Source organism: Phyllobates terribilis, unplaced genomic scaffold (assembly GCF_046119375.1).
Source record: "Phyllobates terribilis strain yellow unplaced genomic scaffold, ASM4611937v1 Scaffold_8__6_contigs__length_399053987, whole genome shotgun sequence".
NCBI lineage: Eukaryota > Metazoa > Chordata > Amphibia > Anura > Dendrobatidae > Phyllobates > Phyllobates terribilis.
Window position 1 is genome coordinate 392,856,212 of NW_027362768.1, and position 12,874 is coordinate 392,869,085.

At 57.6% G+C, this 12,874-nt stretch overlaps 1 protein-coding gene across 1 annotated transcript in view; it reads left to right on the top strand.

The window, feature by feature from the left end:
* The window catches only part of CDHR4 (cadherin related family member 4), a 338,602-nt gene that overhangs the window by 6,329 nt on the left and 319,399 nt on the right, over window positions 1-12,874 (top strand). Inside the window, exons 3-4 of the mRNA XM_073645213.1 lie at window positions 6,564-6,726; window positions 7,213-7,304. Coding sequence (XP_073501314.1) covers window positions 6,564-6,726; window positions 7,213-7,304 — 255 coding nt within the window. The remainder of the gene's footprint in view (window positions 1-6,563; window positions 6,727-7,212; window positions 7,305-12,874) is intronic.

Consider the following 12,874-nt stretch of genomic DNA (forward strand, 5'->3'; position numbering starts at 1 on the left):
AGTGTATACGGGGGGCGGTGGCACTGTGCAGCGTATAGTATATACGGGGGGCGGTGGTCCCGTGCATCGTATAGTATATACGGGGGGCGGTGGCCCTGTGCAGCGTATAGTGTATACGGGGGGCGGTGGCCCTGTGCAGCGTATAGTATATACGGGGGGCGGTGGCCCTGTGCAGCGTATAGTGTATACGGGGGGCGGTGGCCCTGTGCAGCGTATAGTATATACGGGGGGCGGTGGTCCTGTGCAGCGTATAGTATATACGGGGGGCGGTGGTCCTGTGCAGCGTATAGTATATACAGGGCGGTGGTCCTGTGCAGCGTATAGTATATACGGGGGGGCGGTGGCCCCGTGCAGCGTATAGTATATACGGGGGGCGGTGGCCCCGTGCAGCGTATAGTATATACGGGGGGGCGGTGGTCCTGTGCAGCGTATAGTATATATGGGGGGCGGTGGCCCCGTGCAGCGTATAGTATATACGGGGGGCGGTGGTCCTGTGCAGCGTATAGTATATACGGGGGGCGGTGGCCCCGTGCAGCGTATAGTATATACGGGGGGCGGTGGCACTGTGCAGCGTATAGTGTATACGGGGGGCGGTGGCCCTGTGCAGTGTATAGTATATACGGGGGGCGGTGGCCCTGTGCAGCGTATAGTATATACGGGGGGCGGTGGCCCCGTGCAGCGTATAGTGTATACGGGGGGCGGTGGCACTGTGCAGCGTATTGTATATACGGGGGGCGGTGGCCCTGTGCAGCGTATTGTATATACGGGGGGCGGTGGCACTGTGCAGCGTATAGTATATACGGGGGGCGGTGGCACTGTGCAGCGTATAGTGTATACGGGGGGCGGTGGCACTGTGCAGCGTATAGTGTATACGGGGGGGCGGTGGCCCTGTGCAGCGTATAGTGTATACGGGGGGCGGTGGTCCTGTGCAGCGTATAGTATATACGGGGGGCGGTGGTCCTGTGCAGCGTATAGTATATACGGGGAGCGGTGGCCCCGTGCAGCGTATAGTATATACGGGGGGCGGTGGCCCCGTGCAGCGTATAGTATATACGGGGAGCGGTGGCCCCGTGCAGCGTATAGTATATACGGGGGGCGGTGGCCCTGTGCAGCGTATAGTATATACGGGGGGCGGTGGCCCCGTGCAGCGTATAGTGTATACGGGGGGCGGTGGCACTGTGCAGCGTATTGTATATACGGGGGGCGGTGGCCCTGTGCAGCGTATAGTATATACGGGGGGCGGTGGCACTGTGCAGCGTATAGTGTATACGGGGGGGCGGTGGCCCTGTGCAGCGTATAGTGTATACGGGGGGCGGTGGCCCTGTGCAGCGTATAGTATATACGGGGGGCGGTGGCACTGTGCAGCGTATAGTGTATACGGGGGGCGGTGGCACTGTGCAGCGTATAGTGTATACGGGGGGGCGGTGGCCCTGTGCAGCGTATAGTGTATACGGGGGGCGGTGGCCCTGTGCAGCGTATAGTATATACGGGGGGCGGTGGTCCTGTGCAGCGTATAGTATATACGGGGGGCGGTGGTCCTGTGCAGCGTATAGTATATACAGGGCGGTGGTCCTGTGCAGCGTATAGTATATACGGGGGGGCGGTGGCCCCGTGCAGCGTATAGTATATACGGGGAGCGGTGGCCCCGTGCAGCGTATAGTATATACAGGGCGGTGGTCCTGTGCAGCGTATAGTATATACGGGGGGGCGGTGGCCCCGTGCAGCGTATAGTATATACGGGGGGGCGGTGGTCCTGTGCAGCGTATAGTATATACGGGGGGGCGGTGGCCCCGTGCAGCGTATAGTATATACGGGGGGCGGTGGCCCCGTGCAGCGTATAGTATATACGGGGGGCGGTGGTCCTGTGCAGCGTATAGTATATACGGGGGGGCGGTGGCCCCGTGCAGCGTATAGTATATACGGGGGGGCGGTGGCCCCGTGCAGCGTATAGTATATACGGGGGGGCGGTGGTCCTGTGCAGCGTATAGTATATACGGGGGGGCGGTGGCCCCGTGCAGCGTATAGTATATACGGGGGGCGGTGGCCCCGTGCAGCGTATAGTATATACGGGGGGCGGTGGCCCCGTGCAGCGTATAGTATATACGGGGGGCGGTGGTCCTGTGCAGCGTATAGTATATACGGGGGGCGGTGGCCCTGTGCAGTGTATAGTATATATGGGGGGCGGTGGCCCTGTGCAGCGTATAGTATATACGGGGGGCGGTGGCCCCGTGCAGCGTATAGTGTATACGGGGGGCGGTGGCACTGTGCAGCGTATTGTATATACGGGGGGCGGTGGCCCTGTGCAGCGTATAGTATATACGGGGGGCGGTGGCACTGTGCAGCGTATAGTGTATACGGGGGGCGGTGGCACTGTGCAGCGTATAGTGTATACGGGGGGGCGGTGGCCCTGTGCAGCGTATAGTGTATACGGGGGGCGGTGGCCCTGTGCAGCGTATAGTATATACGGGGGGCGGTGGCACTGTGCAGCGTATAGTGTATACGGGGGGCGGTGGCACTGTGCAGCGTATAGTGTATACGGGGGGGCGGTGGCCCTGTGCAGCGTATAGTGTATACGGGGGGCGGTGACCCTGTGCAGCGTATAGTATATATGGGGGGCGGTGGTCCTGTGCAGCGTATAGTATATACGGGGGGCGGTGGTCCTGTGCAGCGTATAGTATATACGGGGAGCGGTGGCCCCGTGCAGCGTATAGTATATACAGGGCGGTGGTCCCGTGCAGCGTATAGTATATACGGGGGGGCGGTGGCCCCGTGCAGCGTATAGTATATACGGGGGGCGGTGGCCCCGTGCAGCGTATAGTATATACGGGGGGGCGGTGGTCCTGTGCAGCGTATAGTATATATGGGGGGCGGTGGCCCCGTGCAGCGTATAGTATATACGGGGGGCGGTGGTCCTGTGCAGTGTATAGCATATACAGGGCGGTGGCACTGTGCAGCGTATAGCATATACGGGGGGCGGTGGCACTGTGCAGCGTATTGTATATACGGGGGGCGGTGGCCCTGTGCAGCGTATTGTATATACGGGGGGCGGTGGCACTGTGCAGCGTATAGTATATACGGGGGGCGGTGGCACTGTGCAGCGTATAGTGTATACGGGGGGCGGTGGCACTGTGCAGCGTATAGTGTATACGGGGGGCGGTGGTCCTGTGCAGCGTATAGTATATACGGGGGGGCGGTGGCCCCGTGTAGCGTATAGTATATACGGGGGGGCGGTGGCACTGTGCAGCGTATAGTATATACGGGGGGCGGTGGCCCCGTGCAGCGTATAGTATATACGGGGGGCGGTGGCCCCGTGCAGCGTATAGTATATACGGGGGGCGGTGGTCCTGTGCAGCGTATAGTATATACGGGGGGCGGTGGTCCTGTGCAGCGTATAGTATATACGGGGGGCGGTGGCCCCGTGCAGCGTATAGTATATACGGGGGGCGGTGGCCCCGTGCAGCGTATAGTATATACGGGGGGCGGTGGCCCCGTGCAGCGTATAGTATATACGGGGGGCGGTGGCCCCGTGCAGCGTATAGTATATACGGGGGGCGGTGGCCCCGTGCAGCGTATAGTATATACGGGGGGCGGTGGCCCCGTGCAGCGTATAGTATATACGGGGGGCGGTGGCCCCGTGCAGCGTATAGTATATACGGGGGGCTGTGGCCCCGTGCAGCGTATAGTATATACGGGGGCGGTGGCCCCGTGCAGCGTATAGTATATACGGGGGGCTGTGGCACTGTGCAGCGTATAGTATATACGGGGGCGGTGGCCCCGTGCAGCGTATAGTATATACGGGGGGCGGTGGCCCTGTGCAGCGTATAGTATATACGGGGGGCGGTGGTCCTGTGCAGCGTATAGTATATACGGGGGGCGGTGGCCCCGTGCAGCGTATAGTATATACGGGGGCGGTGGCCCCGTGCAGCGTATAGTATATACGGGGGCGGTGGCCCCGTGCAGCGTATAGTATATACGGGGGCGGTGGCCCCGTGCAGCGTATAGTATATACGGGGGCGGTGGCCCCGTGCAGCGTATAGTATATACGGGGGCGGTGGCCCCGTGCAGCGTATAGTATATACGGGGGCGGTGGCCCCGTGCAGCGTATAGTATATACGGGGGCGGTGGCCCCGTGCAGCGTATAGTATATACGGGGGCGGTGGCCCCGTGCAGCGTATAGTATATACGGGGGCGGTGGCCCCGTGCAGCGTATAGTATATACGGGGGCGGTGGCCCCGTGCAGCGTATAGTATATACGGGGGCGGTGGCCCCGTGCAGCGTATAGTATATACGGGGGGCGGTGGCCCCGTGCAGCGTATAGTATATATTGGGGGGCGGTGGCCCCGTGCAGCGTATAGTATATACGGGGGGCGGTGGCCCCGTGCAGCGTATAGTATATACGGGGGGCGGTGGTCCTGTGCAGCGTATAGTATATACGGGGGGCGGTGGCCCTGTGCAGCGTATAGTATATACGGGGGGCGGTGGCCCTGTGCAGCGTATAGTATATACGGGGGGCGGTGGCCCCGTGCAGCGTATAGTATATACGGGGGGCGGTGGCCCTGTGCAGCGTATAGTATATACGGGGGGCGGTGGCCCTGTGCAGCGTATAGTATATACGGGGGGCGGTGGCCCTGTGCAGCGTATAGTATATACGGGGGGCGGTGGCCCCGTGCAGCGTATAGTATATACGGGGGGCGGTGGCCCCGTGCAGCGTATAGTATATACGGGGGGCGGTGGCCCCGTGCAGCGTATAGTATATACGGGGGGCGGTGGCCCCGTGCAGCGTATAGTATATACGGGGGGCGGAGGCCCTGTGCAGCGTATAGTATATACGGGGGGCGGTGGTCCTGCGCAGCGTATAGTATATACGGGGGGCGGTGGTCCTGTGCAGCGTATAGTATATACGGGGGGCGGTGGCCCCGTGCAGCGTATAGTATATACGGGGGGCGGTGGCCCCGTGCAGCGTATAGTATATACGGGGGGCGGTGGCCCTGTGCAGCGTATAGTATATACGGGGGGCGGTGGTCCTGTGCAGCGTATAGTATATACGGAGGGCGGTGGTCCTGTGCAGCGTATAGTATATACGGGGGGCGGTGGCCCCGTGCAGCGTATAGTATATACAGGGCGGTGGTCCTGTGCAGCGTATAGTATATACGGGGGGGCGGTGGCCCCGTGCAGCGTATAGTATATACGGGGGGGCGGTGGCACTGTGCAGCGTATAGTATATACGGGGGGCTGTGGCCCCGTGCAGCGTATAGTATATATGGGGGGCGGTGGCCCCGTGCAGCGTATAGTGTATACGGGGGGCGGTGGCCCCGTGCAGCGTATAGTATATACGGGGGGCGGTGGCCCCGTGCAGCGTATAGTATATACGGGGGGCGGTGGCCCCATGCAGCGTATAGTGTATACGGGGGGCGGTGGTCCTGTGCAGCGTATAGTATATACGGGGGGCGGTGGTCCTGTGCAGCGTATAGTATATACGGGGGGCGGTGGCCCCGTGCAGCGTATAGTATATACGGGGGCGGTGGCCCCGTGCAGCGTATAGTATATGCGGGGGCGGTGGCCCCGTGCAGCGTATAGTATATACGGGGGCGGTGGCCCCGTGCAGCGTATAGTATATACGGGGGCGGTGGCCCCGTGCAGCGTATAGTATATACGGGGGCGGTGGCCCCGTGCAGCGTATAGTATATACGGGGGGCGGTGGCCCCGTGCAGCGTATAGTATATACGGGGGGCGGTGGCCCCGTGCAGCGTATAGTATATATGGGGGGCGGTGGCCCCGTGCAGCGTATAGTATATACGGGGGGCGGTGGCCCCGTGCAGCGTATAGTATATACGGGGGGCGGTGGCCCCGTGCAGCGTATAGTATATACGGGGGGCGGTGTCACTGTGCAGCGTATAGTATATACGGGGGGCGGTGGCCCCGTGCAGCGTATAGTATATACGGGGGGCGGTGTCACTGTGCTGCGTATAGTATATACGGGGGGTGGTGGCCCCGTGCAGCGTATAGTGTATACGGGGGGCGGTGGCCCCGTGCAGCGTATAGTATATACGGGGGCGGTGGCCCCGTGCAGCGTATAGTGTATACGGGGGGCGGTGGTCCTGTGCAGCGTATAGTATATACGGGGGGCGGTGGTCCTGTGCAGCGTATAGTATATACGGGGGGCGGTGGTCCTGTGCAGCGTATAGTATATACGGGGGGCGGTGGTCCTGTGCAGCGTATAGTATATATGGGGGGCGGTGGCACTGTGCAGCGCATACTATATACAGGGCGGTGGTCCTGTGCAGCGTATAGTATATACGGAGGGCGGTGGTCCTGTGCAGCGTATAGTATATACGGGGGGCGGTGGCCCCGTGCAGCGTATAGTATATACAGGGCGGTGGTCCTGTGCAGCGTATAGTATATACGGGGGGGCGGTGGCCCTGTGCAGCGTATAGTATATACGGGGGGGCGGTGGCACTGTGCAGCGTATAGTATATACGGGGGGCGGTGGTCCCGTGCAGCGTATAGTATATACGGGGGGCGGTGCACTCTCCTCACACAGCTGTCCTTCCTGTCTCTGGCAGATCACGCTCAGCAGCACGGCGGCACTGAACGCGGAGGTGGTGAATCAGTACGTTCTAGACATCGCGGCGCAGTGCGGCAATGACACCGTCACCGCTCAGATCTTCGTCCAGATCATTGATGACATCCCAGAACCGCAGTGTGATCCACAGTTCTCCAGCCAAGGTAGGAAGAAGCAGTGCAGGGGGATGATGGGGGTGATTGTCCGGACAGCACCGGCGGCTCCGCTGCTTTCTTACTGAAGCCATGTTTGGTTTCTCATCTCCAGAAGCGCTGCAGCCGGTCAGTGAACGGAGACACGAGCCGCTCTGATCGAACGCCTCCCACAGCTGAGGGTTTGTCACAACGTTTCCCTGTCGATGATCATCACAACAGCAATCTGACCTGCACTGATACCTTGCAACAAATCCGCAGCTGTGGGAACAGGACAAGGCTAGTGTAAGTGTCAGCCTCGGGGGTAAATATTAATGACAGCAAGCAGAGATCCCGATGAGAGGATCAGATGATGATGTACTGGTCGGGTCCCGGAGCGGCGTGGCCCCCCAATCCTGCAGGCTTCTGCCTATGTGTCTGTGGGGGGGGTGTTATGGCGCCTCCTCCACATGCGGTGCAGGGTTGTCTGACTGATGGCGTGCTGCTCTCTCCCCGCAGTCGGAGACGAGGTGCAGGTCTATTCCAACGTTCCCACCTCCAGCGTCATCTATACCGTCGTTCTACGGCAGCCCAAGAACACTCCGGTGACGGTAAGTGACTGCACCGTGACGGCCACCGGCTCCCGTACTGCTGTACTGTCCCTCCCCAGGGCTGCGCTCAGAGCCCGCCGGATATCAGGGGATGCACTGTAATAGGGTGCAAGGTGTAATATCGCAATATATGACCAGCGTACAAACAGTGTACAAAGACCCCTCCTCTGCAGGCGCCATCTCTATCCGCTCTGCTTCAGGAGGGGCCGTGCAAGGTGCTGTCATGCTTCAAGCACAGAAAGGAAGCTGCAGCTCCCTCTCAGACACAGAAGCTGCATCTCCCTCCTCCCCCTCCCCTTGGACACAGAAGCTGCATCTCCCTCCTCCCCCTCGGACACAGAAGCTGCAGCTCCCAGCTCCCCCTCGGACACAGAAGCTGCAGCTCCCTGCTCCCCCTCGGACACAGAAGCTGCAGCTCCCTGCTCCCCCTCGGACACAGAAGCTGCAGCTCCCTGCTCCCCCTCGGACACAGAAGCTGCAGCTCCCTGCTCCCCCTCGGACACAGAAGCTGCAGCTCCCTGCTCCCCCTCGGACACTGAAGCTGCAGCTCCCTGCTCCCCTTCCCCTCGGACACTGAAGCGGCAGCTCCCTGCTCCCCTTCCTCTCGGACACTGAAGCGGCAGCTCCCTGCTCCCCTTCCTCTCGGACACTGAAGCGGCAGCTCCCTGCTCCCCTTTCCCTCGGACACTGAAGCGGCAGCTCCCTGCTCCCCTTTCCCTCGGACACTGAAGCGGCAGCTCCCTGCTCCCCTTTCCCTCGGACACTGAAGCGGCAGCTCCCTGCTCCCCTTCCCCTTCGGACACTGAAGCGGCAGCTCCCTGCTCCCCTTCCCCTTCGGACACTGAAGCGGCAGCTCCCTGCTCCCCTTCCCCTTCGGACACTGAAGCGGCAGCTCCCTGCTCCCCTTCCCTCTCGGACACTGAAGCGGCAGCTCCCTGCTCCCCCTCGGACACTGAAGCGGCAGCTCCCTGCTCCCCTTCCTCCTCGGACACTGAAGCGGCAGCTCCCTGCTCCCCTTCCCTCTCGGACACTGAAGCGGCAGCTCCCTGCTCCCCTTCCCTCTCGGACACTGAAGCGGCAGCTCCCTGCTCCCCTTCCTCCTCGGACACTGAAGCGGCAGCTCCCTGCTCCCCTTCCCTCTCGGACACTGAAGCGGCAGCTCCCTGCTCCCCTTCCCTCTCGGACACTGAAGCGGCAGCTCCCTGCTCCCCTTCCCTCTCGGACACTGAAGCGGCAGCTCCCTGCTCCCCCTCGGACACTGAAGCGGCAGCTCCCTGCTCCCCTTCCTCCTCGGACACTGAAGCGGCAGCTCCCTGCTCCCCTTCCTCCTCGGACACTGAAGCGGCAGCTCCCTGCTCCCCTTCCTCCTCGGACACTGAAGCGGCAGCTCCCTGCTCCCCCTCCTCCACTGAAGCGGCAGCTCCCTGCTCCTCTTCCTCCTCGGATACTGAAGCGGCAGCTCCCTGCTCCCCTTCCTCCTCGGACACTGAAGCGGCAGCTCCCTGCTCCCCTTCCTCCTCGGACACTGAAGCGGCAGCTCCCTGCTCCCCTTCCCCCTCGGACACTGAAGCGGCAGCTCCCTGCTCCCCCTCGGACACTGAAGCGGCAGCTCCCTGCTCCCCTTCCTCCTCGGACACTGAAGCGGCAGCTCCCTGCTCCCCCTTGGACACTGAAGCGGCAGCTCCCTGCTCCCCCTCGGACACTGAAGCGGCAGCTCCCTGCTCCCCTTCCTCCTCGGACACTGAAGCGGCAGCTCCCTGCTCCCCCTCGGACACTGAAGCGGCAGCTCCCTGCTCCCCCTCGGACACTGAAGCGGCAGCTCCCTGCTCCCCCTCCTCAAAAATAATTCACTGAAAAAAGGACAAAAATTAATGAAAGATATCACAAAAAAATATATAGCTGTACTTGCAATATCATCTCCAGACATAAATGCACAACAGGATGCAGCAAGTCCCCATGATAACGGCGGAGGCAGCACAGGTGGAAAATATTAATAAAATAACCAGATTTTCCTCCAAGATTGTCCTGTATTTAGCTCCATCCATCTTCCCATCACCTCTGACCAGCTTTTCTGCCCCTGCTGAAGAAAAGCCTCCCCACAGCAGGATGCTGCCTCCACCATACTCATGTCCCCTACATGGCATGTGGAGGAAGGGGATGTTCAGATGAAACCACAGGAGAACTTTTTGGACAAAATGTAAAACACTGTGTGGCAAAAAACTATCCCTGCACATCCCCACCGTCACACATAGCGGTGGCAGCATCCTGCTGTGGGGAGGCTTTTCTTCAGCAGGGGCAGGGAAGCTGCTCAGAAGTGATGGGAAGATGGATTGAGCTACAGTGGGTACGGAAAGTATTCAGACCCCTTGACATTTTTCACTCTTTGTTTCATTGCAGCCATTTGGTAAATTCTAAAAAGTTCATTTTTTTCTCAGTAAAGTCCACTCCGCGCCCCATCTTGACTGGAAAAAAACAGAAATGTAGAAATTTTTGCAAATTTATTAAAAAAGAAAAACTGAAATATCACATGGTCATAAGTATTCAGCCCCTTTGCTCAGACACTCATATGTAAGTCACATGCTGTCCATTTCCTTGTGATCCTCCTTGAGATGGTTCTACTCCTTCATTGGAGTCCAGCTGGGTTTAATTAAACTGATAGGACTTGATTTGGAAAGGCGCACACCTGTCTATATAAGACCTCACAGCTCACAGTGCATGTCAGACCAAATGAGAATCAGGAGCTCAAAGGAACTGCCCAAGGAGCTCAGAGACAGAACTGTGGCAAGGCCCAGATCTGGCCAAGGTTACAAAAGAATTTCTGCATTACTCAAGGTTCCTAAGAGCACAGTGGCCTCCATAATCCTTAAATGGAAGAAGTTTGGGACCATTAGAAGTCTTCCTAGACCTGGCCGTCCAGCCAAACTGATCAATCGTGGGAGAAGAGCCTTGTTGAGAGAGGTAAAGAAGAACCCCCAGATCACTGTGGCTGAGCTCCAGAGATGCAGTAGGGAGATGGGAGAAAGGTCCACAAAGTCAACTATCACTGCAGCCCTCCACCAGTCAGGCCTTTATGGCAGAGTGGCCCGACGGAAGCCTCTCCTCAGTGCAAGACATATGAAAGCCCACTTAGAGTTTGCTCAAAAACACATGAAGGACTCCAGACTATGAGAAATAAGATTCTCTGGTCTGATGAGACGAAGATAGAACTTTTTAGTGATAATTCTAAGCGGTATGTGTGGAGAAAACCAGGCACTGCTCATCACCTGCCCAATACAATCCCAACAGTGAAACATGGCGGTGGCAGCATCATGCTATGGGTGGGGGTTTCAGCTGCAGGGACAGGACGACTGGTTGCAATTGAAGGAAACATGAATGCGGCCAAGTACAGAGATATCCTGGATGAAAACCTCTTCCAGAGTGCTCTGGACCTCAGACTTGGCCGAAGGTTCACCTTCCAACAACACAATGACCCTAAGCACACAGCTAAAATAACAAAGGAGCGGCTTCAGAACAACTCTGTGACCATTCTTGACTGGCCCAGCCAGAGCCCTGACCTAAACCCAATTGAGCCTCTCTGGAGAGACCTGAAAATGGCTGTCCACCAACGTTCACCATCCAACCTGACGGAACTGGAGAGGATCTGCAAGGAAGAATGGCCGAGGATCCCCAAATCCAGGGGTGAAAAACTTGTTGTATCATTCCCAAGAAGACTCATGGCTGTACTAGCTCAAAAGGGGGCTTCTACTCAATACTGAGCAAAGGGGCTGAAGACTTATGACCATGTGATATTTCAGTTTTTCTTTTTTAATAAATTTGCAAAAATTTCTACATTCCTGTTTTTTTCAGTCCAGATGGGGCAGAGTGGACTATAATGAGAAAAAAATGAATTTACCAAATGGCTGCAATGAAACAAAGAGTGAAAAATGTAAAGGGGTCTGAATACTTTCCGTATCCAGTGTAAATACAGGACAATCCTGGAGGAAAACCTGTTAGAGGCTGCAGGAGACCTGAGACCGGGGCATAGGTTCACCTTCCAGCAGGACAACGACCCCCAACATCCTGCAGAGCTACAATGGAGGGTTTAGATCCGAGCATATTCCTGTGTGTGAACGGCGCAGTCACAGTCCAGACCCAAAACCCAGAGAATCTGTGACAAGACGGGAAAATGGCTGATCACAGACGTCTCCATCCAATCACTGAACGAGACTGCAGCGAAAGCTAGAGACAGATCCCAAAAGACTGCAGGGAAAGCTAGAGACAGATCCCAAAAGACTGCAGCGAAAGCTAGAGACAGACCCCAAAAGACTGCAGCGAAAGCTAGAGACAGATCCCAAAAGACTGCAGGGAAAGCTAGAGACAGACCCCAAAAGACTGCAGCGAAAGCTAGAGACAGACCCCAAAAGACTGCAGCGAAAGCTAGAGACAGATCCCAAAAGACTGCAGGGAAAGCTAGAGACAGACCCCAAAAGACTGCAGCGAAAGCTAGAGACAGATCCCAAAAGACTGCAGGGAAAGCTAGAGACAGATCCCAAAAGACTGCAGCGAAAGCTAGAGACAGACCCCAAAAGACTGCAGCGAAAGCTAGAGACAGACCCCAAAAGACTGCAGCGAAAGCTAGAGACAGACCCCAAAAGACTGCAGCGAAAGCTAGAGACAGACCCCAAAAGACTGCAGCGAAAGCTAGAGACAGACCCCAAAAGACTGCAGCGAAAGCTAGAGACAGACCCCAAAAGACTGCAGCGAAAGCTAGAGACAGACCCCAAAAGACTGCAGGGAAAGCTAGAGACAGATCCCAAAAGACTGCAGCGAAAGCTAGAGACAGACCCCAAAAGACTGCAGCGAAAGCTAGAGACAGACCCCAAAAGACTGCAGCGAAAGCTAGAGACAGACCCCAAAAGACTGCAGCGAAAGCTAGAGACAGACCCCAAAAGACTGCAGCGAAAGCTAGAGACAGACCCCAAAAGACTGCAGCGAAAGCTAGAGACAGACCCCAAAAGACTGCAGCGAAAGCTAGAGACAGACCCCAAAAGACTGCAGCGAAAGCTAGAGACAGACCCCAAAAGACTGCAGCGAAAGCTAGAGACAGACCCCAAAAGACTGCAGCGAAAGCTAGAGACAGACCCCAAAAGACTGCAGCGAAAGCTAGAGACAGACCCCAAAAGACTGCAGCGAAAGCTAGAGACAGACCCCAAAAGACTGCAGCGAAAGCTAGAGACAGACCCCAAAAGACTGCAGCGAAAGCTAGAGACAGACCCCAAAAGACTGCAGCGAAAGCTAGAGACAGACCCCAAAAGACTGCAGCGAAAGCTAGAGACAGACCCCAAAAGACTGCAGCGAAAGCTAGAGACAGACCCCAAAAGACTGCAGCGAAAGCTAGAGACAGACCCCAAAAGACTGCAGCGAAAGCTAGAGACAGATCCCAAAAGACTGCAGCGAAAGCTAGAGACAGACCCCAAAAGACTGCAGCGAAAGCTAGAGACAGACCCCAAAAGACTGCAGCGAAAGCTAGAGACAGACCCCAAAAGACTGCAGCGATAGCTAGAGACAGACCCCAAAAGACTGCAGCAGAG